Source organism: Oncorhynchus mykiss, chromosome 12 (genome assembly GCF_013265735.2).
Source record: "Oncorhynchus mykiss isolate Arlee chromosome 12, USDA_OmykA_1.1, whole genome shotgun sequence".
Classification (NCBI taxonomy): Eukaryota; Metazoa; Chordata; class Actinopteri; order Salmoniformes; family Salmonidae; genus Oncorhynchus; species Oncorhynchus mykiss.
In genome coordinates, this window is record NC_048576.1 from 76,260,170 (window position 1) to 76,286,710 (window position 26,541).

Below are 26,541 nucleotides of genomic sequence, written 5' to 3' on the forward strand. Positions count from 1 at the left end.
GACTCCATGCTGGCATGCTGAGGTCTGTGGAGAGCTGCACTGTGTGGAGAGGAAGTGAGGGCTCGGGTCCTCAGGGAAGCGGATGGGAGAACATTGATAGTGGTGAGCTTTTCTAGTGGTTCAGTATGTGTAGTTACTGGTATGCAGTGTGCCGGTCTGCCTGGCTAGTGTTGCCGGGCATGTTGTTGGGCATGCTGCTTAGCTCTCAATGCAGAGACCATTCAGTTCAGGAGGGTAGCACAACAATAAGCATGTGCAGTACGGACACACACACACACACACACACACACACACACACACACACGTCACTCTCAGCTCCAGTCATGCCTCATTGTTGTCATTTATTTATTTATCTATGTATTGTGTGCGTGGTTTTGAGGCAGTGTTGCCATGGAAACAGCAACCCGGAAAAAAAGAGAGCGAGGCAGAGAGAGAGAGAGAGAGAGAGAGGCTGAAAGAAGCGGAGAGAGGCAGAGAGAGACAGAACGAGAGAGAGACAGAAAGAGAGAGAGAAGCAGAGAGAGACAGACAGAGAGAGAGAAGCAGAGAGAGAGAGAGAGAGAGAGGCAGAGAGCGAGAAGCAGAGAGAGGCAGAGAGAGAGAGAGAGAAGCAGAGAGAGACAGAAAGAGAGAAACAGAGAGAGACAGACAGAGAGAGAAAGGCAGAGAGAGAGAAGCAGAAAGAGAGAGAGACAGTGAGAGTGAGAGGCAGAGAGATAGGTAGAAGAGGAGAGTAGAATGGGAGGTGGCAGGGAAATTATTTGAGCTCACCTGACAGAAACACGTTCACACACACACACACACACACACACACACAAGAAACCGCTGACATGAAACAGAAGCACATTGGAAGGGGTTGCAATGTCATGATCAGCCAGGAGACTGTTGCAGTGCTGTCCTGTCTGCCTCCTCACTGCAGCCATACAGTAGACATGTTCTCTGTTCTATCCTATTCTACTCTATTCTGCTGTATTCTATTTTATTCTATTTTCACTGCACCCATATCACCACTCTACTCTGTGTGTGGGAATAAGAGCCTTGCTAACCTGAATCTCTGTTCCTGTCCAGGTACCTGATGAACGTGACGTTTGAGGGCCGGAACCTGTCCTTCAGTGAGGACGGCTACCAGATGCATCCCAAACTGGTCATCATCCTACTGGACAAGATGAGGCAGTGGGACAAGGTAAGGCTTCAGCTTTGTACGGTGTGTGTGTGTGTGTGTGTGTGTGTGTGTGTGTCTATGTGTGTGTGTCTATGTGAGTGTGTGTGTGTGTGTGTCTGTGTGTGTGTGTCTGTGTGTGTGTGTGTGTGTGTGTGTGTGTGTGTGTGTGTGTGTGCGTGTGCGTGTGCGTGTGTGTGTGCGTCTGTGTCTGTGTCTGTGTGTGTATTTGTATTTCTACTTCTTTCTTTCTCTTGCTCTACTTCTTCCTCCTATTATTCTGTATTTTTCTCCCCTCTCTAATCGTGCTCTGCAATCTATATTCTGTCCTCTGATCAGAGAGCAAGGTGACTCCATCCCCCTTCTGCCTTCTCCTCTCCTCTCCTCTCCTCTCCTCTCCTCTCCTCTGCTCCCCCTCTCACTCTCATGTTTAATTCTTAGCTTGACTTCCAGCTGGACCACTTTCTTGGATTCTAATGAGTGCAAGCTTCCACCCCTTCTCTCTCTCTCTCTCTCTAACTTCTTCCCTATTCCTCTGCTCTTTTGAAGTAGTTCTGAAGCTCTGGAGTGTCCGGTCCAGTTTACACACTGTGAGTTGACTGTAACCCTTCCTTCTCTGTCTGGAGGTATCCATCTGGCACCGGGGCTCTGCAGCCTTGTCAGTCTGATGCAGCCTGCCAACTTTCCTCTCTGGAGATGTTTGTGTGTGTGTATGTCTGTGTGTATGTCTGTGTGTGTGTGTGTGTGTGTGTGTGTGTGTGTGTGTGTGTGTGTGTGAGAGAGAGAGAGAGAGAGAGAGAGAGAGAGAGAGAGAGAGAGAGAGAGAGAGAGAGAGAGAGAGAGAGAGAGAGAGAGAGAGAGAGAGAGAGAGAGAGAGAGAGAGAGAGAGAGAGAGAGAGAGAGAGAGAGAGAGAGAGAGAGAGAGAGAGAGAGAGAGAGAGAGAGAGAGAGAGAGAGAGAGAGAGAGAGAGAGAGAGAGAGAGAGAGTATGGGTCTGTGTGCATGCACGGACGTGCACCAACTCCTTGTCCATCTCCTATCTTGACAGGCCCCATTAGTTGATCATCCATATACATTTACACCCAACCATTCCCTGAAATAAGTGCCCGTTAGCTGCTGTTGGAGTAGAGGGCAAAAGACAGAGTCTTCAGGTATGATTTGTCGGTGGCAGTGATGGTGAAAATTGAGTAAATGATGGTGCTAATTCAGAGCTGGGGATTGGAGGGATTGGAGTGTCCTCCAGGAATCGAGTTGGACACTCTGGTCCAGGAGTGCTTCATTTGCATACGAATTACCTCTCCTCCCTCTCTACCTCTCTCTGTCATTCCCCCCTCGTTCTGAATTCTACTCTCTTTCCCCCGTTCCTCTGCCGTCCTTCACGTTAACCTTTCTCCTACCCAGTGTGCTGTGTGTCCCAGTCCTCGTCTCTGGTTCTTCTCTGGCCAACCGCCTGCTGACGTGATAGAACATGCTACAACTCACTCTTCTTCCTTTCTTTCTGTCTGTCTTTCAGTCATTCACTCATTCTGTCCCCCACTGTTTTGGTGTTTGTGTGTTATCATGACATTTTTAAGGCTCATTGATGCTTCCTTATTATAATAATAGTTTGGCAAAGAAGTAGCAGTTTGAATTTAAATGAATTTTTCAAGGGGCCCATTTTGATAACGCTATTGCCAACCAAATATGCATTGACAAAAAGTCCCCCAAATGCAACCATCAATCTGAATCCAAACCAGAATTCCAATGTGAACACAGAAGCCAGCCTTATGGAGTGTGTTTGCTCACTTTCTCAGGTGGGGAAGTGGGAGAACGGCTCCCTGTCCATGAAGTACCACGTCTGGCCTCGCTTTGAGATCTACTCAGGGGCAGAGAGTCGGGAGGACGACCACCTTTCCATCGTTACGCTGGAGGAGGCTCCGTTTGTCATCGTGGAGGACGTTGACCCCCTCAGTGGCACGTGTATGAGGAACACTGTGCCCTGCAGGAGACAGCTCCAAACAATGTGAGGGGAAAACTCTCCACAACACTGTCTAATGCCACGTACAATGTCTGTTACACAATGTATATCCTTAATACTACTGTAATGTGTATAATACCACAGAAATGATCACAATTCCACAACAATGTATTCAACTATAATGTAAAGTATTGATGTCAAAGCAGTGTCCAAATCTATCATTTTAAGCTGTATAATAATTCTAGTTATGCCCCTTATAGTGTTCCACAGTATCCACCATAAAGGCCTTTAGACCCTCAAACTCCATTCTTACTGTACTTTATGAGTATCTGCCATCTGCCTCCAGTATCTCTACATCTGTACTGAGTTGTATTAAGCCTCTAACTGTGTGGGTACGTCCTGTCCTGTGTCTCAATATGTTCCTCTCTCCACCCTGTCTCACTCTGCCGTGGCGACATGGCCATGATGGTATCCAAATCCAGGCTAGCGGGGTAGGAAGTACTCTGTTAAAGTCTCTAGAAAGCCGAAGGCTTTAAGCATGCTGATAATGTTCCCTTCCGTCTAATCTCTGTCTAAACATATGTTGTTCAGCATGGAGAAAATATCTTTGCCTGCCGCCTCGAGATGTATGAATGCCCGGTGTTAATAAGGCCTATTGTTCTCCCTCTCACCTTTTACATATTTTTTTAAAATGTTTGCTCAGTCTGTCTATTCCTGTTGCACTTTCCCCTACTATATCTCCCCCCTCTTCTGTTCTGTTGGTTTCTCTCTTCCTTTCCTCCATTTTATGCTACCCTAATTCTCTGCATGCTTTTCTCCTTTCTCTGCCGCTCTCCTCCTCCCTCGCTCTTTCCCTCTCTCTCTTTCTATGTCTCTCTCTTAGAAATAAAACCGTCGACTCTGGGATCTATATCAAGCGCTGCTGTAAGGGTTTCTGCATCGACATCCTGAAGAAGATCGCCAAGCACGTCAAGTTCACCTACGACCTCTACCTGGTGACCAACGGAAAACACGGCAAGAAGATCAATGGCACCTGGAACGGCATGGTGGGAGAGGTGGGCCTCCGGAGCTGCAGCTAGTCTGTCTGTGTATGATGGTGTCATGGGGGTTAGCTACCTGTGTCAGTCTGTCTGTTTGGCAGTCTGCAGGTATCAATCTGTCTACTGTATCTTATGTTTGTCTGTCTCTGTTTGTCTGCCTGTGTCTGTGTCTGTCTGTATCTGTGTCAGTGGCTATCCCAACCGGAACCATGCCCTCTGTTATCAACTTGGAGCTACCTGGAAGGAAAACTCATTCTGAGTGACTTATAGACAGACGTTCCTCTTCCACTTCCATGTCACCAGTTTGTTCAGTTGGGCATCAGCTAATGTCAGTCAGGTTAAGTACCTCACTCAAGGGTAAAGAGCAGTCTACCATGGAAGTCCAGTTTGTGTTATAAGGATGTTGCGTAAACGACATTGGTCCCAAGGTAAGGTTGTTGTCAGTTCTAATATACAGCGGTAGCAGCAGCTGCACTGAGGCAGAGAGCAGCAGAGTTTTTAGTTTACCACTTTGTTCTAACTTCAGGAAAGTTCTAATGTTGCCCCTCACCTTGGTAACAGCCCAAAGGCTGTGGGTAAAAATACGTAGTGGGAGTTTACTGTAGCAGAGGATGTTCTGGTTGGAATAACCTTCCACTGTCATAGACAGGACTACATATCCACTGTCATAGACAGGACTACATATCCACTGTCATAGACAGGACTACATATCCACTGTCATAGACAGGGCTACATATCCACTGTCATAGACAGGGCTACATATCCACTGTCATAGACAGGACTAGATATCCACTGTCATAGACAGGACTACATATCCACTGTCATAGACAAGGCTACATATCCACTGTCATAGACAGGACTACATATCCACTGTCATAGACAGGACTACATATCCACTGTCATAGACAGGACTACATATCCACTGTCATAGACAGGGCTACATATCCACTGTCATAGACAGGGCTACATATCCACTGTCATAGACAGGACTACATATCCACTGTCATAGACAGGACTACATATCCACTGTCATAGACAGGGCTACATATCCACTGTCATAGACAGGACTACATATCCACTGTCATAGACAAGGCTACATATCCACTGTCATAGACAGGACTACATATCCACTGTCATAGACAGGACTACATATCCACTGTCATAGACAGGACTACATATCCACTGTCATAGGCAGGGCTACATATCCACTGTCATAGACAGGGCTACATATCCACTGTCATAGACAGGACTACATATCCACTGTCATAGACAGGACTACATATCCACTGTCATAGACAGGGCTACATATCCACTGTCATAGACAGGACTACATATCCACTGTCATAGACAGGACTACATATCCACTGTCATAGTCAGGACTACATATCCACTGTCATAGACAGGGCTACATATCCACTGTCATAGACAGGACTACATATCCACTGTCATAGACAGGACTACATATCCACTGTCATAGACAGGACTACATATCCACTGTCATAGACAGGACTACATATCCACTGTCATAGACAGGACTACATATCCACTGTCATAGACAGGACTACATATCTACTGTCATAGTCAGAACTACATATCCACTGTCATAGACAGGACTACATATCCACTGTCATAGACAGGACTACATATCCACTGTCATAGACAGGACTACATATCCACTGTCATAGACAGGACTACATATCCACTGTCATAGTCAGAACTACATATCCACTGTCATAGACAGGACTACATATCCACTGTCATAGACAGGACTACATATCCACTGTCATAGACAGGACTACATATCCACTGTCATAGACAGGACTACATATCCACTGTCATAGTCAGAACTACATATCCACTGTCATAGACAGGACTACATATCCACTGTCATAGACAGGACTACATATCCACTGTCATAGACAGGACTACATATCCACTGTCATAGACAGGACTACATACCCACTGTCATAGATAGGACTACATATCCACTGTCATAGACAGGACTACATATCCACTGTCATAGACAGGACTACATATCCACTGTCATAGACAGGACTACATATCCACTGTCATAGACAGGACTACATATCCATTGTCCTACTACAGTATAATCCACATTGTCATAGACAGGACTACATATCCATTGTCCTACTACAGTATAATCCACATTGTCATAGACAGGACTACATAGCCATTGTCCTACTACAGTATAATCCACATTGTCATAGACAGGACTACATATCCATTGCCCTACTACAGTATAATCCACATTGTCATAGACAGGACTACATATCCATTGTCATAGACAGGACTACATATCCATTGTCCTACTACAGTATAATCCACATTGTCATAGACAGGACTACATATCCACTGTCATAGACAGGACTACATATCCACTGTCATAGACAGGACTACATATCCATTGTCCTACTACAGTATAATCCACATTGACATTATACATTTCAGCCATTTCAGATTCAATATGGATACTGGGCCTCCAAGCCCTGTTATAAAGGGGTGTGTTTCATGTGGACTAAAAGGATGCTTGTGTACCGTCTCTATTCCACCTAGAAGAGGAATGTTAATGGAATAAAGCATCCGTCCCAGCGCCACTCAGAGGACGTATCTCACACTCTTAATGACCCCAGATCTACACACGACGACCGCATGGATCACATAGATGCCTCTTGACTTACACAATGTACCAGAGCTGTGCATAAAATAGAGAAAGAAGTCACTGCAGGGTTAAAGTTGGTCCCTCCGCTCCATTTTGTGCTGACTTCATTTTGCTCACTGGTGTCGGCATTGATGGAGTGAAGGCAGTCACTAATCTTCATAATCCAAAATATTTGAGGCAAAACTCTTGATTACGTGAGTTTGGCTTCAAACATCGACAGACGTGAACACAGAACACACACGCAAGAATTCTCGCTCGCTCGCTCATTCTCAGTACCACCCACACAGGTCACTTTCATAACGGAGAGAGTACAAGCCGTGGGAGGGAGAATACGGAAAGAGAGAGGAAGTGGGTACACTGCTGGACAGACTTGCTCCCCCTGGGGACACACACACTAACACAAACAAATCCTTGGCATGCAAACCTACAGACCACAGGTAAAGGAAATAGTCTCACCCCCCCTCTCTTTCCCTCCCTCTGTCATTCACATTCACACCTTATTAACTCAGTCAGTTCTGTCCCATTTTACCCCGGTGCTGTAGGGCCCAGGTATTTAGGGCTAAATATACCTGGAGAGATGGAGGGGCACGAAGGGAGGGATGGAAAGCAGGGAGGAGAGGGAGGAGGAGGCAATGGGGTGGCTATTTCAAGCTGCTGTGACCCACTGTGGTAACCCAATTCTCCCTCCCTCTTTCTGTCTGTCTCCCCCTCCCCTCTCATTCTCTCTCTCCCTCCCTCGTTCATGTCTGTTTCTCCCTCACACCCTCGTTCTCTCTCTCTCTCCCACCCTCATTCTCTCTCTCCCTCCCTCGTTCTGTCTGTCTCTCCCTCCCCTCCCTCGTTCTCTCTCTCCCTCCTTCATTCTGTCTGTCTCCCTCCCTCGTTCTGTCGTCTGTCTCCCGCTCCCCTCCCTCGTTCTCTCTCTCCCTCCTTTATTCTGTCTGTCTCCCTCCCTCGTTCTGTCTGTTTCTCCATCCCCTCCCTAGTTCTCTCTCTCCCTCCTTTATTCTGTCTGTCTCCCTCCCTCGTTCTGTCTCTCTCCCTCCCCTCCCTCGTTCTCTCTCTCCCTCCCTCGTTCTGTCTGTTCTGCCTCACCTCTGTCGTTCTGTTTCTCTCACCTTCCCCTCCCGCACTGGAGATCACAAGTCTCCACTTTGACTGTTCTTGATGTGTAGGAACTGTCTCTCATTGACCTTTCTCTTTCTCTCTCACTCCCTCTCTCCCTACCGTCTCTCTCCAACTCTCTCTCTCAGGTGGAGACAAAAAAGGCTCACATGGCGGTGGGCTCCCTCACCATCAACAAGGAGAGGTCAGAGGTAATTGACTTCTCGGTGCCCTTCATTGAGACGGGCATCAGCGTCATGGTATCCCGTAGCAACGGCACCGTCTCGCCCTCTGCCTTCCTTGGTGAGTGTGACCAACTTTACAGTATCACCCAAATGTTCCGTCCAGTGACTGAATTATAATGTGCTTAACTCTCTCTCTTTTTGTCTGTCTCATTCCCCACCAATCTTTTCTTTCCTACTCCCACTCTCTCTCTCTCTGACTTCCTCTCCCTCGCCTCTATCTCACTCACTTTTTGTTTCTCTGTGTACTCTTCATTTGCATATTTTTCTCTCTCTCACCCTCCCTCCGTTGGCCTTTTTCACTCTCTGCCTCTCTCTCAGAGCCCTTCAGTGCTGATGTGTGGGTGATGATGTTCGTGATGCTGCTGCTGGTGTCGGCGATTGCTGTGTTTGTGTTTGAGTACCTCAGCCCTGTGGGCTACAACCGCTGTCTGGCTGACGGTAGAGGTGAGAGGGTCTGGCTCTACACCGGAATGAACATCTCTCTCACAAATGCACACACGAGCATACACAAACACATACACATACATATCTTTCTCTTTCTCTTCCTCTTCTCTCTCTCTCTCTCTCTCTCTCTCTCTCTCTCTCACACACACACTGCTCTGCGCGGTGACCTTCCCCAACTCCCACATGGCAGCCAGTAGACCCTGACCACCCTCCTCCCCAGCCCCTCCTCCTCCCCAGCCCCTCCTCCTGTCCTCCTTCACCTCTCAGAGCCTAGTGCAGGTGAAGTCTCTTCTCATTGACTTCAACACGCCTCCCCTGGATCTTCATGTATTTTAATGTGGGCCCTGTGTTTTACATGCATTTCCATATTCTCAGGAATCACATGTCAGGCCTGACAGGGATGGGCCCGTTTTTATTACATCTCCCAGCTTAAAAGAAATAATCAATGTCCAATCTTCATCCTATTCATGATGGGACTATATTTAGAGACCATATCTTTTTTTAATCTCTCTCATCCTTCATGTTCTGGAGAATAAGCATTGTAGGAGTGCTATTGTTAGCTGGTCATACACTAGTCTTGGGAGTTCAGTGTTTGTGCGAATTGGATCAAATGTTGGATTCCAACTAGTGATACTCATGGTGGCTACTTACAGAACAGTAAATACAACTGATGTGCCAAAAAATATTATCATGATGGATTCAATCTTAGTGACAGAACCACAGCACACATATATTCAACAACAATAGGCATACTTAGTAGTGGACTAATGCCTCATCTGCACTGCAACACAGGTGTTTATCAGAATGACACAGCACCGTGGTCCAATCAGTCGTGTTCCTCCAGCTTCCCTAGCCACATTGTGCTTCATGATCCTACAGCTAAACACAACATAACTACAGTGCCTTGCGAAAGTATTCGGCCCCCTTGAACTTTGCGACCTTTTGCCACATTTCAGGCTTCAAACATAAAGATATAAAACTGTATTTTTTTGTGAAGAATCAACAACAAGTGGGACACAATCATGAAGTGGAACGACATTTATTGGATATTTAAAACTTTTTTAACGAATCAAAAACTGAAAAATTGGGCGTGCAAAATTATTCAGCCCCCTTAAGTTAATACTTTGTAGCGCCACCTTTTGCTGCGATTACAGCTGTAAGTCGCTTGGGGTATGTCTCTATCAGTTTTGCACATCGAGAGACTGACATTTTTTCCCATTCCTCCTTGCAAAACAGCTCGAGCTCAGTGAGGTTGGATGGAGAGCATTTGTGAACAGCAGTTTTCAGTTCTTTCCACAGATTCTCGATTGGATTCAGGTCTGGACTTTGACTTGGCCATTCTAACACCTGGATATGTTTATTTTTGAACCATTCCATTGTAGATTTTGCTTTATGTTTTGGATCATTGTCTTGTTGGAAGACAAATCTCCGTCCCAGTCTCAGGTCTTTTGCAGACTCCATCAGGTTTTCTTCCAGAATGGTCCTGTATTTGGCTCCATCCATCTTCCCATCAATTTTACCCATCTTCCCTGTCCCTGCTGAAGAAAAGCAGGCCCAAACCATGATGCTGCCACCACCATGTTTGACAGTGGGGATGCTGTGTTCAGGGTGATGAGCTGTGTTGCTTTTACGCCAAACATAACGTTTTGCATTGTTGCCAAAAAGTTCAATTTTGTTTTCATCTGACCAGAGCACCTTCTTCCACATGTTTGATGTGTCTCCCAGGTGGCTTGTGGCAAACTTTAAACAACACTTTTTATGGATATCTTTAAGAAATGGCTTTCTTCTTGCCACTCTTCCATAAAGGCCAGATTTGTGCAATATACGACTGATTGTTGTCCTATGGACAGAGTCTCCCACCTCAGCTGTAGATCTCTGCAGTTCATCCAGAGTGATCATGGGCCTCTTGGCTGCATCTCTGATCAGTCTTCTCCTTGTATGAGCTGAAAGTTTAGACGGCCAGGTCTTGGTAGATTTGCAGTGGTCTGATACTCCTTCCATTTCAATATTATCGCTTGCACAGTGCTCCTTGGGATGTTTAAAGCTTGGGAAATCTTTTTGTATCCAAATCCGGCTTTAAACTTCTTCACAACAGTATCTCGGACCTGCCTGGTGTGTTCCTTGTTCTTCATGATGCTCTCTGCGCTTTTAACGGACCTCTGAGACTATCACAGTGCAGGTGCATTTATACGGAGACTTGATTAGACACAGGTGGATTGTATTTATCATCATTAGTCATTTAGGTCAACATTGGATCATTCAGAGATCCTCACTGAACTTCTGGAGAGAGTTTGCTGCACTGAAAGTAAAGGGGCTGAATAATTTTGCACGCCCAATTTTTCAGTTTTTGATTTGTTAAAAAAGTTTGAAATATCCAATAAATGTCGTTCCACTTCATGATTGTGTCCCACTTGTTGTTGATTCTTCACAAAAAAATACAGTTTTATATCTTTATGTTTGAAGCCTGAAATGTGGCAAAAGGTCGCAAAGTTCAAGGAAAACGAATACTTTCGCAAGGCACTGTACAACACTGAGACACCTCCCTGAGACCACTGCTCATTGTGATCACTACCTGTCTCTCCATCAGAGCCTGGAGGGCCCTCCTTCACCATCGGCAAGGCCATCTGGCTGCTGTGGGGTCTGGTCTTCAACAACTCTGTCCCAGTGCAGAACCCCAAGGGTTGGACCAGTAAGATCATGGTGTCGGTGTGGGCCTTCTTCGCTGTCATTTTCCTGGCCTCCTACACTGCCAACCTGGCAGCCTTCATGATCCAGGAGGAGTATGTGGACCAGGTGTCTGGACTCAGCGACAAGAAGGTAAGGCCTGTCATTAAACTTCATTAGTCCTTTACTCGCTCTTTCTTACTAGCTCTCTCCTCTCCTTATCTCACCTCCATTCCATCTCACTGTCCATCTTTCCTTGATTCCCTTGATTTCTATCTCTCACTCTGTCCTCTGCCTGCCACCACTTTCCTCACGCCATCATTATTTCTACACTTCTTATCTCATCTCTCTTTCTCTCTCTCTCTTTCTCTCTCTCTCTCTCTCTCTCTCTCTCTATTTCTCTCTCTCTCTCTCTCCCTCTCTCTCTCTCTCTTTCTCTCTCTCTCTCTCTCTCTTTCTCTCTCTCTCTTTCTCTCTTTCTCTCTCTCTCTCTCTCTCTCTCTCTCTCTTTCTCTCTCTCTCTCTCTCTCTCTCTCTCTCTATCTCTCTCTCTCTCTCTCTCTCTCTCTCTCTCTCTCTCTCTCTCTTCCTATCTCCTCCCCTCAGTTCCAGAGACCCAATGACTTCTCCCCTCCGTTCCGGTTTGGGACGGTCCCTAACGGCAGCACGGAAAGGAACATCAAGAACAACTACAAGGAGATGCATGGCTATATGATCAAGTTCCACCAGAAGAATGTGGACGAGGCCCTCTATGGTCTGAAGACTGGGTGAGCAGGGGGAATGGGGTCTTCGACTGGGTAAGAAGGGAGAACAGGGCCTTAGACTGGGTGAGGAGTGGGAATGGGGCCTTAGACTGGGGGAATGGGGGAATGGGGCCTTAAAATAAGGCCTTAGGCGGGGGGAATAAGGGGAATGGGGCCTTAGACTGGGGGAATAAAGGGAATGGGGCCTAAAAAATAGGGCCTTAGACTGGGGGAATAAGGGGAATGGGGCCTTAAAATAAGGCCTTAGGCGGGGAGAATAAGGGGAATGGGGCCTTAGACATAAGGGTCAGCGTGCACTGAGCCCGGCCCGCCACAGGAGTCGCTAGTGCGCGATGAGACAACCCTCCCTAACCCAGACGACGCTAGGCCAATTGTGCATCGCCCCATGGACCTCCCGGTTGCGGCCGGCTGCGACTGAGCCTGGGATCGAACCCAGAGTCTCCGGTGGCACAGCTAGCACTGCGATGCAGTGCCTTAGACCACTATTTTTTTTATATCTTAGTTTAATTATTCTCCTTGTTCCTCATTTAAAGCTCTGCTTTTATTCATTTCCAAGCACAACAGTGTCTACCATTATACAGTATGTGACAACTGTAGCCCTTGGCAAAGCAGGCAGAAGTCTATTATCCTTATCACAACATTAGGGCTACTTAGCAGGTTAATTGGGATGAATAGTTACAGTGTAAAGCTGGGCCAGAAGTGATTACTGTAAATTCTCTCGTTAGTAAACTGGACGCCTTCATCTACGACGCAGCAGTGCTGAACTACATGGCCGGGAGGGACGAGGGCTGTAAGCTGGTGACCATCGGCAGTGGGAAGGTGTTTGCCTCCACGGGCTACGGCATCGCCATCCAGAAAGAGTCTGGCTGGAAGAGACACGTCGACCTGGCCATCCTTCAGCTCTTTGGAGACGGTGAGATTGGCGCTCAGTTAGAATTACATACAGTTTGACTTCATGTACTTCAGCTAGGGAGTCGTGCCATTTTACTGAGGGTTTTAACGGTGTTCTTTGATGGAAAACAGCCAAGTTTTGCTGTTGTCATATTTCCCCATGGAATTGTATACTTTTGGAATACTTGCCATCTGGCTAAAATATAGAACACACAATCCTACAGGTATTGTCTATGTATGTTATATGGTGTATAGGTTGTGTCCCACCTTGGTTGAGCACCAGTCAGAGCTGCATTCGAAGCCATATAGAAGCCGTTTTTCTCTCTGCAGCTTGTCTGTGCTGGAGCCACTTTATCTGGGTGTGTTCCAGCCTGTCTTGAGGATCCTGAACCAAGGCCCCTCCAGGCCCCACTATAGTGTCCTAGTTAGAGGTGCCAGTAAAGCTGCTGGTGTATTCTACACTCTGTGGACAAGGGGTGTGTGTGAATGTGGGTCAGCTCTACGAAGACTGTGTGTGTGTAGGTCTCTGTTTCTCTGTGGACAGGGGGTGTGTGTGAATGTGGGTCAGCCCTACGAAGACTGTGTGTGTGTAGGTCTCTGTTTCTCTGTGGACAAGGGGTGTGTGTGAATGTGGGTCAGCCCTACGAAGACTGTGTGTGTAAGTCTCTGTGTCTGTCTACTGAATGTACAGGTCTGTCTACTGAATGTACAGGTCTGTCTACTGAATGTACAGGTTATAAGCTTTGGACAAGGAATGTGTTTTCTGTATTTAGGGATCAGTGACAATATGTTATTGTGTGTGTGTATAATATACAGTTTCTTGTAGATTTTCTCATGTGTGAAGGTGTGAATATGGGTCATCATCGGGTGCCGTTCCCTGTGTACAACCAGCCAAAACTTAGCAAGGGGCCCTCAATGTCACATTGACACGCCCCAACATGCACTCCTTTCAGTGTGACCTAGATTGAGAAAGTGATCCTCATGCGCTGAGAGACCAGGGGCCTTTGACGGGTGCAGACGGGGGCCTGGCAGGTTTGATGATGAGGCTCGCAGACACTTAGAGCATAGGAGGATGCCTAGGGCCCCAGGGAGCTCTGGTCTCACAGATGCCACTGAGCCCCATCTCTCACACCAGTCGCCCTTGTCGTCCAGGAGCCATGCAGGCACAGCAGGCAGTGGACCCTGAGTTCGATCATCTGTGTGTGTGTGTGTGTGTGTGTGTGTGTGTGTGTGTGTGTGTGTGTGTGTGTGTGTGTGTGTGTGTGTGTGTGTGTGTGTGTGTGTGTGTGTGTGTGTGTGTGTGTGTGTGTGCGCGCGTGTGTGTGTTGATGCTCAGGGGCCAGTGGTTCCATGCGAGAGCTCTGCTGACGTGCCCAGCCATCTGAATGTATGCTTAGTTAAGTAATGTCAGTCCTGCCACGGATGGTCCGCCAGAACTAACTGCTGCTGATGTTACACAAGGTGACCCACAAAGAGACAAAGAGATAGAAACTCTGGGACATGGCTGGACATGTAGATATTTCCATATACTCATGCGCACACATGGGTCTATTTGCTGAATCTGAAGTGTGCTGTCATGAATAATATAACTGAGATGTATTCTAAAACAGTATTCCTTAAATTGCCACCAAAGGCTTGCATGCATTAGCCTTTATGTGTTTGTCCTCTACAGTTTTAGGTATCATTGTCAGCCCTATATTTTCAATTGTCTTTCCCTACTCCTCATCCCTATACCTTTTCTCTGCTCACTTTGCATCAATCTCCCGTTCCAATATTTATCCTCTTGCTACATCATGTCCTCCCTTCACCACACCCTTCTCCTACTCCCTCCTTTTTCTCCCTCCACTCCTCCCTCCTTCTCCATACCCGGTCCCCACTCCTCCCTCCATCCGCCTGTCCCCACTCCCCCTCCTCTTCCCGTCCCCACTCTTCCTTGACTCCTCCCTCCATCCTGTCCCTCTCTCCAGGTGACATGGAGGAGCTGGAGGCCATGTGGCTGACGGGGATCTGCCACCATGAGAAGAACGAGGTGATGAGCAGCCAGCTGGACGTGGACAACATGGCCGGCGTCTTCTACATGCTGGGGGCGGCCATGGCTCTGTCGCTCATCACCTTCATCGCCGAGCACGCCTTCTACTGGCAACTGCGCTTCTGCTTCATGGGCTACTGCACGGGCAAGCCAGGCTTCGTCTTCTCCATCAGCAGGGTGAGCCAGTCCACTTCAGACACCCATAGTAACTGTCTGCACACACTCATACATGGCTGTTCTTCACTTAGGTTTTCTTCCTGTGGTCCTGTGATCTGCATCTGCGCCCTTTGGCATCTTTTTAGAGTTATGACCTTCATCATCAACCTCACATCCTCAACTTTACTGTCTCTAATACCCAGTAAATGAGAGTGCTTTATTCTTGGAAAAGGTAGTCCATTAGGAAACCTGGTCAAGTAGAAGGCTTATCGGCCCTGATAGTAGAAATCAGCATGTAGTTTATGTCCCCAGTGGCCAACCAATGCCAAACTCTGAGTTTAGTTTGAACACAGACAGCTTTCTTCTTTTGTTTTGATGCTAATGCCCGTTTCACATCCAGGGTAAATATTTACAAAATATTGAGCCAAAATCAATTGTTCACTCAGCCAGAGAAATGAGAGTAGATTACTGGTTCTCCTGGGAGCAAAGTCACCCCGAGGTATTTGATTTGCAGTCCAACTGTTTTGACATGGCTCCAGTGTAACTCACCAAGGTGAAACGCTCGGGGTTAACCACGTGGCTCATGTACGACAGTGCCACACAATCCATTGCTCTTTTCATTTGAATACGAGGGCAGAGGAAAAACAGTGGATTATTTTGTGTCTAGTGTTATAGTGTCAATTTTAGTGTGTGTTTGTCAGTGTGTTGTTTGGGTGTGTATCCATGACAGTTGGCTTCTCATTCCAAAGACAGATTGGTCAGTAAGCATTGATGATTATACCATTAGCATTTGTATGAGGATGAGAATGAGGAAAATTACTGTTTGCATTTGTGTGAGGTTCCATTATGACATGTATTCATGATATTATTTCCTAGTTGTTGTGACGGTAAATATCTGGATGTGACCCTTGAATACAGTTCAATCAAAACCTGTTCCAGAAGGCTTCTTTGGCTGTGCCCATAGGGTAGAACCCGTTTTAGTTCCAGCCAGAACCCTTTTTTTTGCTCCAGGTAGAACTCTTTTTGGTTCTATGGAACTCAAAAAGGTTCTACCTGGAACTGAAAAGTGTTCTTCAAAGGGTTCTCCTATGGGAACAGCCAAAGGACACTTTTAGGTTCTATATAGCACCTCCAAAATATTCGGAGGAAACAACCTACAATATGTTTATTTATTAGAATTCATCGCCACACAATAGATTCAAGGGATAATTAAACAACAATGAGGGAAAGGATGGTTTATTCTCTTTTCACAATCCTGGGGTAAGGCTTCACATTGGTTCATTCTCATTCAGTTTGATATTTTCCGTTGACGCCCCTTTCCCTGTGCCACTGGATTGAATCTGTTTCTTAATTTCACAGCATACTCGAATAAACTGTACTATTATTACCGCAATTAACATTTAAGCTCAGCACTGTACGAATGAGAAATCTGTCACAGCTGACTGGAGTCTAGTGTCCAAGCCCTTGGTTACAGTTTCCTCTGCGCTGGTGAAAAACAGTAAGCAGGGCTTCGTTAGCCGAGGTAGTCCTCTTACACCTGCAACACTTGTAACTAATTCCTCACACTGATTTAAGACACCATCTAATGACTTTACCTAAGAGTTTAGATAAGTACTATATATGTAGTAAGCCTAGTCGCTGCATCTTCCAATGGTCACATTGTAGTATTATTTGCATAAAGCCACGTATAGGCTACTCAAGGACAGGGCAGCTAGTGAATCGTTGATTTTGAAACCACATGTACACTCTGTACGTTATTGTTTGTAGGTGCCTCCATGACTTTCCATCTCTAACGCTCAGGCCAGAGCTATTACCATTCACACGTCCCTGCCCAAATACTCCCAGAGACAGTCTGGGAATGTTTACTTTATGTGGGCATGTGGAGTATCTCAGTTGAGTATGAAGCACCATTGATGATGCGAAGGCATTCTGTTGTTTTGTTGATTCAGCTCTGCTAACAGCTCAAACGGAGCACACATGATGTCATCTAACATTGCCAAGGGTTGAGGGTTGAGTAAACACAAGGACAGCATGTCACAGAGAATATGGGAGAGTCAGTAGCGGTGCGTGGGTAAAATCACTGGGGAAGCCAAGCCAGAAAAAAAAGTATATTACAACATATGTGTTGTGATAATTGCGTTGTTTGCTCTATAACCTGTTAGTTCATGTGCCTTTCCACTGTGATATATAGGCCTAAGGCAGAGACAATAAGAAGATACAGTGGCAGAAAAATTCAACCACACCTTTGTATCATCACAAAACCGGAGAGCAAGATCTGTCCTGTGAAGTCCACAAAGCATATTGAATGTAACAAACAGTTACATGACCTGCAGCATGGACTACTAAACAACTGTTGATTTAGAACCACGTAGAGTTACCGCAAGTCACAAACAAAACAGGAGCTGCCTCCACTATTTCAGCACCATTTCAACTTCAACATTTCAACATCATCAAATCACCTCTGATTGGTCTAATACAGGGACAACTAAAATATACCAAAAACTATTTAGTCCAATCAACATAAGCTAAATATGATGTGGCTGTCCACAATTCAGATTTGTGTGTGTAGAGAAACGCCATCCTCTCTTTCATGTTGACGAAACCGTCTATGTCTTACAGTACACACTTTCAGTTTTTGTTGTCCTACACTACCTGGATAAAATGCTTGCTCGCTAGCCCAACTTCCTTTCATGGGCAACGTTAGCTAGTTAACATTAGCCTACTACATCTACCTATATATTGAACTTCCATCCTCTCAGTCCAGGGGCACAATGTATGAATTTATGGTTGGATCTCCATCCATGGCTAGTTTAGGAAGGGACCATTTTAGCTTGCTAGACACCGGAGGACAACAACACAATGAGATGCAACAATTCAAGTTATTTCTGTCATTGACGTATTTCTCTTGATGCGATGTGATTGGAGTGAAGCCAAATCCAAATGGGCTTCCCTTGACACTTTGTTTTGGTGCCCCAGGACTATTTACAGTTGAGCTCACTCAGTTTACACTGAATGGCTTTTATTTAATATGTTTTTTTTTAATCAAGGGATGAAAAATACTTGCTGGCTTCCCTTGCATTCAATGCAAAGGGCAGCAACAATGTCATACTCTTTATGACCAGCATCAGATAGCTGACCTACACAGACAGAGACAGAGGGGCACTGTTTCGCTCTCTCGGACGCCTTCTCTCCAGTGAGATACATTCAGCGTCTTGCGAATTGAAGGAAAATTATGAAAACAGAGAGACAAAAAATACATTATTTTATATTTTTTCTTGGTCATTTGTTAGTGGTATGGCAGTGGTATAGTGGTATGGCAGGCTCATGGCCACATCAAAACGGAGCAATGGAGGGCACATTGAGGAAGCAAAGCGGCAGAAGGAGGAGTAAGAGAAATATAGTACCACAGAGACAACCAATGACTAACAGTTAAAAAGGGGAGATGTCAAACCTGATGAAAGAGTTGACAAGGAACAAAGTTGGCATCATGGTTGTCATGGCATCAAGGCTGAGAGAGAGGACAGATGCCATGAAAATGACCCTGTTAAGGAATTATTGCCATTTACCAGTACACCTTTGACCTTTAATGGCAGCCAAAGGGTCCTATTACCTCTGCTGTCCTTTCCCAGACAAAATAACAAAAAAATCATCGGTTGAGATTGATTTGATCCCACTCATCCATCTGTCACACCTCGTTCACCCCACTCTCCATCCATTTGTATTTCAATATCGTATTATACATCACAGGATGCAAATAGCACGGTTTGTCTTTCTGTCATCATTATGTCAGTGTTTCATGGCCTCATCCTCTCTCTGGAGGTTTATGTTATGGAGGTCTACAGTCGATGCTGGGGGTATTTATTAACTGCCACGGGGTATTGTTCAGCTGAATTCTAATCACATTGATTGAAGGTATTGACCGCTGAGACCCACAGGGCTTTACTGCATCTCTGTCATTATCAATCATCTCCCCATCCTCTCCTCTCTCCTACTTTCTCTCTCTCTTCTGTCTCATATACCCACATACAGTAGAAATACTTTAGATATATTACATGCAGTCCATGTGTGAATCTGTATTTTACCACTTAATGGAGAAACAATAAACAAGGAGTCAAATCCAGAGGTACTAGAAGTGGACACTTCTTTACTGAACTCTGTTTACACTACTGGTCCAAAGTTGTAGAACACCTACTCATTCAAGGGTTTTTCTTTATTTTTTAAACTATTTTCTGCATTGTAGAATAATAGTGAAGACATCAAAACTATGAAATAACACATACGGAATCATGTAGTAACCAAAACAGTGTTAAACAAATCAAAATATATTTTATATTTGAGATTCTTCAGATAGCCACTCTTTGCCTTGATGACAGCTTTGCACACGCTTGGCATTCTCTCAACCAGCTTCATGAGGTAGTCACATGGAAGTCATTTCAATTATCGGGTGTGCCTTCTTAAAATTTAATTTGTGGAATTTCTTTCCTTCTTAATGTGTTTGAGCCAATCAATTGTGTTGTGACAAGGTAGGGGTGGTATACAGAAGATAGCCCTATTTGGTAAAATACCAAGTCCATATTATGGCAAGAACAGGTCAAATAAGCAAAGAGAAATGACAGTCCATCATTACTTTCAGACATGAAGGTCAGTCAATGTAGAACATTTCAAGAACTTTTAAAGTTTATTCAAGTGCAGTCGCAAAAACCATTAACCATTTTGAGGAAACTGGCTCTCATGAGGACCGCCACAGGATTGGAAGACCTAGAGTTACCTCTGGTGCAGAGGATAAGTTCATTAGAGTTACCAGCCTCAGAAATTCCAGCCCAAATAAATGCTTCACAGAGTTGAAGTAACAGACACATCTCAACATCAACTGTTCAGAGGAGACTGTGTGAATCATCCCTTCATGGTTGAATTGCTGCAAAGAAACCATTACTAAAGGACACCAATAAGAAGAAGAGACTTGATTGGGCCAAGAAACACGAGAAATGGACATTAGACTGGTGGAAATTTGTCCTTTGGTCTGGATTACAAATTAGCGATTTTTGGTTCCAACCGCCGTGTCTTTGTGAGACGCATTGTGGGTGAACGGATGATCTTCGCATGTGTATTTCCCACAGTAAAGCATGGAGGAGGAGGTGTTATGGTGTGGGGGTGCTTTGCTGGTGACACTGTCTGTGATTTATTTTGAATTCAAGGCACACTTAACCAGCATGGCTACCACAGCATTCTGCAGCGATACGCCATCCCCTCTGGTTTGGGCTTAGTGGGACAATCATTGGTTTTTCAACAGGACAATGGCCCAACACACCTCCAGGCTGTGTAAGGGCTATTTGACCAAGAAGAAGAGTGATGGAGTGCTGCATCAGATGACCTGGCCTCCTCAATCACCCGACCTCAAGCAAATTGAGATGGTTTGGGATGAGTTGGAAGGAAAACCAACCAACAAGTGCTCAGCATATGTGGGAACTCCTTCAAGACTGTTAGAAAATAATTCCAGGTGAAGCTTGTTGAGAGAATGCCAATAGTGTGCTAAGCTGGCATCAAGGCAAAGGGTGGCTATTTGAAGAACCTCAAAATATAATATATTTAGATTTTTAACACTTTCTTGGTTACTACATGATTCCATATGTTATTTCATAGTTTTGATGTCTTCACTATTATTCTACAATGTAGAAAATAGTAAAAAATTAAGAAAAACGCTTGAAACTTTTGACCAGTAGTGTAGATATTCTGTGTAGTGCATGTTCCACGGTCTAATGTTCAACAGTTGCGTAGGCTATGTACATGTCTATGTTATTTAACAGTCTCTGTTTCCCTCTCATTCTCCTCAGTCTACTCTTAGAAGCCCTATTTTTAGTTCCCCTTTATTCTGCCTCTGACTCTCCCTTACCCTCTCTAATGCTGCTTAATGACCCTCTTCACTCACAGGGCATCTACAGCTGCATCCACGGGGTTCAGATCGAAGAGAAGAGCAGCTCAGCTCTCGACTCTCCATCGGTCACTATGAACAACACCCAATCCAACATCCTGCGTCTGCTCCGAACCGCTAAGAACATGGCCTCCCTGTCCGGGGTTAACGGCTCACCTCACAGTGCCCTGGACTTTATCCGTCGTGAGTCATCCGTCTACGACATCTCTGAGCACCGCCGCAGCCTGGCAGGTCACTCGGACTGCAAGCCCCCGTACATGCCGGAGGATAACATGTTCAGCGACTACATCAACGAGGTGGAGAGGACGTTCGGGAACCTCCACCTGAAGGACAGCAACCTGTACCAGGACCACTACCTGCACCACCATGGAGGCTCTGCCCTGGGGCTCAGCGGCCCGCCACTTAACAGACCCCACAGCCTGGGCAGCAACAGTTCTCTGGAAGGGGGCATGTTTGACTGTGACAGTTTAGGGGGAGGAGTGGCACCCATCTTCACCACCCAGCCACGCTCTGCCCTGACCCACAGGAACATGAGTAAGTTTGACCTGATTGCCGGTCAGAACCCACCCTCTGGGCCGGGCTTCAAATCGGGACTTTCAGACCTGTATGGAAAATTCTCCTTCAAGGGAGGGGCCTCCAGCTCAGGTTACATCCCCGGGCACGACAGGTACTGTGGGGGAGGGGGCAGAGAGGATGACGGAAACATTCGTTCAGACGTTTCAGACATCTCCACTCACACGGTCACCTACGGGAACCTGGAGGGCAACGCTAAAAAGCGTAAGCAGTATCGCGACAGCCTGAAAAAGAGGCCCGCCTCTGCCAAGTCGAGACGAGAGCTGGATGAGATTGAGCTGGGCTACCGGAGAAAGCCCTACCACACAGGCTACCACCACTACCACGGCCACCGCTCCTCCTCCCCGCCCCTACTGCCCTCCGAACGCAAGAGAGGAGGAGGGGGCAATGCAGGGAGCACATCCTACCTGTTCCGTGACAAAGAGAGTGTGAGGGATTTCTATTTGGACCAGTTCCGCCCCAAAGATGGTGTTCCCCAATGGGAACATGTTGATCTGACAGACGGTCCTGGAGGTGGGGGTGGAGGGGGCGGGGGGAACTGCACCAGTTTGGTGTCAGTGGACGACTTCCTGAAACAAAATAAACCCAAGAAATCAGAGTCTAAGAGTGGGGGAGGCACATCAGGGGCGGGGTTGGCAGGAGGAGACTGGGAGTGTCGTAACTGCCGTGCCAGCGGAGGAGGGGGCAAGCAGATGTCGATGCATGGCAGCGGGGCGGGGGAGAGGGGAGGCGGATATGGTGGAGGGGTTAGTTGTGGATCCTCGGGGGGTGGAGGGAACAGCCGTCCCAGCTCTGCCACCTGCATGCGCTGCGAGGGCTGCAAAAAGACAGGCAACCTGTACGACATCAGTGAGGACAACAACCACCTCTTGGAACAGATGGGGGGTGGGAAAGGTGGAGGCATGGGGGCTGTGGGGTTAAGTGGAGGCGCCCAGCCTCAATCTCAAGCCCAGCGTAGGAAGTCTGCCGGCTTTGGAAAGCCACTCCGACGGCAACACTCTTGCGACACCTTCGTAGACCTTCAGAAAGAGGAGGCAGTCGGAGTCAGGGGGGTCATGGGGGATCTAGGAGGGGGCGGTGGGGGCATGGGGGGTGTAGGAATGGGCGGGATGTTGCCTCCCCCCAGAAGTGTTAGCTTAAAAGAGAAGGAGCGCTATATGGAGGGTGTTAGCCCCTTCGCCCACATATTTGAGAGGCATGGAGGCTCAGAGAGGGAGAAGGAGCGAGACAGAGACCCCCTCTTCTATGGTGGTGAGATGGCCAAAGAAGCAGGGTCGCCATTCGGCTTGTTCCGAGGTGGTGAGGGCCTTCACCGCCGCTCAGTGGGGGAGAGGGACATGAGGGACAGAGAAAGAGCCATGATGGAGGGCGGTGGAGGAGGAACCTACTCCTTATCCAAATCTCTCTACCCGGATAGGGTCAACCAAAACCCCTTTATTCCAACCTTTGGTGACGACCAGTGTCTCTTGCATGGCGCCAAACAATACTACATGAAAAAGCAACAGCAGCAGCAGCAGATGCCCCCCAAAAACAGCCGAAGTGACTTCCGGGGCTCGGTGGGTGTGACGTCTTTCTTGCCAGCGACTGCCACTGCTGGGGTCATGTCCACCGTGGCCCCAAGGTTCCCTATGGAGCTGTGTCTGGGAGGGAACCTCCACGGCTCCACGCTGGGTTTGGGGCCAATACAGCGCCCGTTCAATGGCAGCAACGGGCACGTGTACGAGAAACTCTCCAGCATAGAGTCAGACGTGTGAGAGAGGAGACTGGGTGGGGAGGCATGGAGGGAGGGAGGCATGGCATTAGTGCTGGGAAGTCAGGGATGACGAGGCACCACTGTCCGCAATACTTTTAACAAGGAAGGAGAACAGTCAGGGAAGAGAAGATGAATGACAGAATGGTGAAAAGGTTTGACAGAAAAGAGCAGGATGAGTTAGAAGGAAAGATGGGGACATTCAAGCCCTGTTATTTTGTTACAAAACAACGAATTCAAGAGGTGACACGTGGGTAGGGTTATGTTAACTCTATTATTTATTTGGCCGTTGCCATCAACACACTCAAAAAGAACACAAAATTGACACCTCTGAATGTGATATTGCAGGTTTGAGCCAAATGGCTTACAGAGTCACACCTACAGAGTGATTATGAGAAGGGAATGTGAGTGAGTAGGGAAGTGTCCATCTGGTCAAGTGTTATTAGAGAAAGGAGATGTTGTCATGACTCATGTTGATGATAGCTCTAAGACTGAAAATGAGTGGAAGACGATGGCCGTGTTCACCCCCTGCACTAACTCTCCCTCTTTTTATTTGGCTGTCCCCATAGGAGAACCCTTTTTGTTTCCAGAAAGAATCCTTTATGGTTCCAGGTAGAACCCTTTTGGGTTCCATATAGAACCCTCTGTAGAACAGGTTCTACATGGAACCCAAAAAGGTTCTACCTGGAACCTAAAGGGTTGTACCTGTAACCAAAAACGATACTTCAAAGGGTTCTGCTATGGGGACAGCCGAAGAATCCTTTAAGGTTCTAAATAGCACCTTTTTTCTAAGTGAGTTGTTCTGCTCCCTTACACCCCCCTGCTCCCTTCTGCTCCCTTACACCCCCCTGCTCCCTTCTGCTCCCTTACACCCCCCTGCTCCCTTCTGCTCCCTCCCTTTGACTCTTTATTGTTATGATAATTCAATCATAAATGAAAATAAGATATTCTTACTGAAATAACAGGGTAAAACAACAATAATGTTATTAACATTGTGATTAACAAAAGTGATATTATGAAGTGCTTATGACATTAAGTTTGTTTTATGTTCCTTTGATATTTCAATACTGTTTAATATTTGTTGTTATTTCTTTGTCTGCCCGATGGTGGCAGGAAGCTTGTTATCTAATTCAACTAACAAGCCTGAAGGACTGAGTGAAAAGTCATTAGGTCTCTTGTTTTTGTTTTAATGATATACAGTCCATGCTCATTCATTAATTTGCTGTTTTTAAAATTGTTACGGAAAGATCTGGAAGGCATCATTTGCACAGTACTGAACGGTTCTTCATTGTTTGAGGTTTCAAGAGGTTTCACACCCTGTTTCTGAACTTTTGTTGGTCAACAACTGTGAAAGACGTCTCTTGTCATAAAGCAGATGGCTGAAGATACTGACTGAAGGACGAGCCTTAAAGGACTCCAGAGATGTACACCCCAGAGAGCTCAGCAGGGCGTGATGTAACAGCACGATACGTAATGAACAAGGTGTTAAGATGTGTGCAATATCCCCTTGTCTTGAAGGGAAAACGTGCTACTCTGAAACCAAGTCATTATTTACAGATGTGAGACTGAGCGACTGTGGTGTGTTTCAAGACAACAACATGTTTGAATAACTAAAACTTAACTTGATGTGGACGTTATTACACAGACATTACAATACCATCGGAAGTGCTTCATAAACCTGTCACACATCCATACTAAAGAACACCACACATACTGTCAGACTGCTGTGCCTCATCTAACAAGCATTTGATCAACCCTTTTGGATCCAGGTTCCTAGAAAACAGCCAGCAGCCTCCTAGGCTCACTTTTTAACACACCACTTATCTCGTAAAACCCGTTGCGTTCACTCTCTGAAGTTAGGAAGGTCCATACAGGCTTATGAGACACGTTGAAGAAGCATTTGTGAATGCAGTTTTACTTCACGGCAGTCAGAGTGTTTAATGTGTATTATAGGCGTATGCTCTGTAATTCTAAATTGAACTCAAATCCTCTTAAAAGATGTTGTTGCCCACAGAAGATGGTAATGGTATTGATGAACGGCTGAATGTGAGTCGTGAGGATGTCTCCAAATCGGACATTCCTCCTCAGACTGAGGCAGTTAGACGGAGGATGTCTCCAAATGGGACATTCCTCCTCAGACTGAGGCAGTTAGACGGAGGATATCCTGAGAATGCTCACACTGTATGCTTTGACAGATGTTGACAGTACTTTTAACCTAAGACCTCTATATTGCACTGAACCTCCACCCCCCGGGTTCAGACTTTCAGAAATACATGCCTTATCACATGAAACTGACTGATGACACAAGATATTGTACAGCATACGAGCCTATCAGTTATTTAAAGGTTTGTCTTCAATTAGTATGAGGTGTCATGAGTTCAAGGGCTGCAGGAAATTGTGTTTCAGTGCTGAATGGAGATTGAAGGTGCTAAGGGAGTAGATTGCGCCGAGTCATTCCTACTTCCAATATGATCAAACTGCACCGGTAATATGGAGGTGGAAGATGGAGGGGGAATGATTGAGTGATAACAGCTGTTTTCCTAGACCTGCTGATAATCTATTCATTTATTCAGTACCCACTTCTCTCTCCATACTCTTAAGATGAAACCCATCAAGTTAGCCTTAAATCAAACTGAGTCAACACCCCCTGTGAATTACTTCACAAATGGATGGGTATCTTTGCACATGTTTTGGATGGTCCTCCAGTGTCAGAAGGTTTGAAGAAGCAACGGAAAGGAAGAGGAAGAAATAAGAGAGAGGGAGAAAGAAAATAGAGTTATTATCAATCAATGTCAGCGTTAGTATGTTCTCTTTACCCCTGTAAATATATTTTGAAACTATTTTCCCTTTGTACAGTAGGCAGACAGTCAGGATGTAACTTTCAATATGTTTTACAACTATTTAAGAAATAAACAAAATGGTAATAAAATCATAAAAATACACAAAAAAATATGCAAAATAGTTAAGACAAATATGATTAATAATGATAAGTGATATGATTGAACCTTTTATTTGCTTTAAATCTCATGTTTACTTAATTATAAAAGTTCACCAGTAAATATAATTATTATTTTAAGAATATGCTTTTGCTTATTTTCAGTAAAGTGTTGGAAATTGAGGATAATTTAGTGTAGACGTTTGGTGATAAGGGGGAAA

At 45.9% G+C, this 26,541-nt stretch overlaps 1 protein-coding gene across 1 annotated transcript in view; it reads left to right on the top strand.

Moving 5' to 3' along the window:
- Nucleotides 1–26,357, top strand: part of LOC110538963 (glutamate receptor ionotropic, NMDA 2B) — a 112,392-nt gene extending 86,035 nt beyond the window's left edge. Inside the window, exons 7-16 of the mRNA XM_036938478.1 lie at nt 1,069–1,183; nt 2,953–3,161; nt 4,000–4,171; nt 8,090–8,243; nt 8,504–8,629; nt 11,217–11,446; nt 11,900–12,060; nt 12,783–12,970; nt 14,916–15,154; nt 21,062–26,357. Of these exons, the coding sequence (XP_036794373.1) occupies nt 1,069–1,183; nt 2,953–3,161; nt 4,000–4,171; nt 8,090–8,243; nt 8,504–8,629; nt 11,217–11,446; nt 11,900–12,060; nt 12,783–12,970; nt 14,916–15,154; nt 21,062–23,389 (3,922 nt within the window). The 3' untranslated portion in view covers nt 23,390–26,357. The remainder of the gene's footprint in view (nt 1–1,068; nt 1,184–2,952; nt 3,162–3,999; nt 4,172–8,089; nt 8,244–8,503; nt 8,630–11,216; nt 11,447–11,899; nt 12,061–12,782; nt 12,971–14,915; nt 15,155–21,061) is intronic.
- The last annotated feature ends 184 nt before the right edge of the window (nt 26,358–26,541 follow it).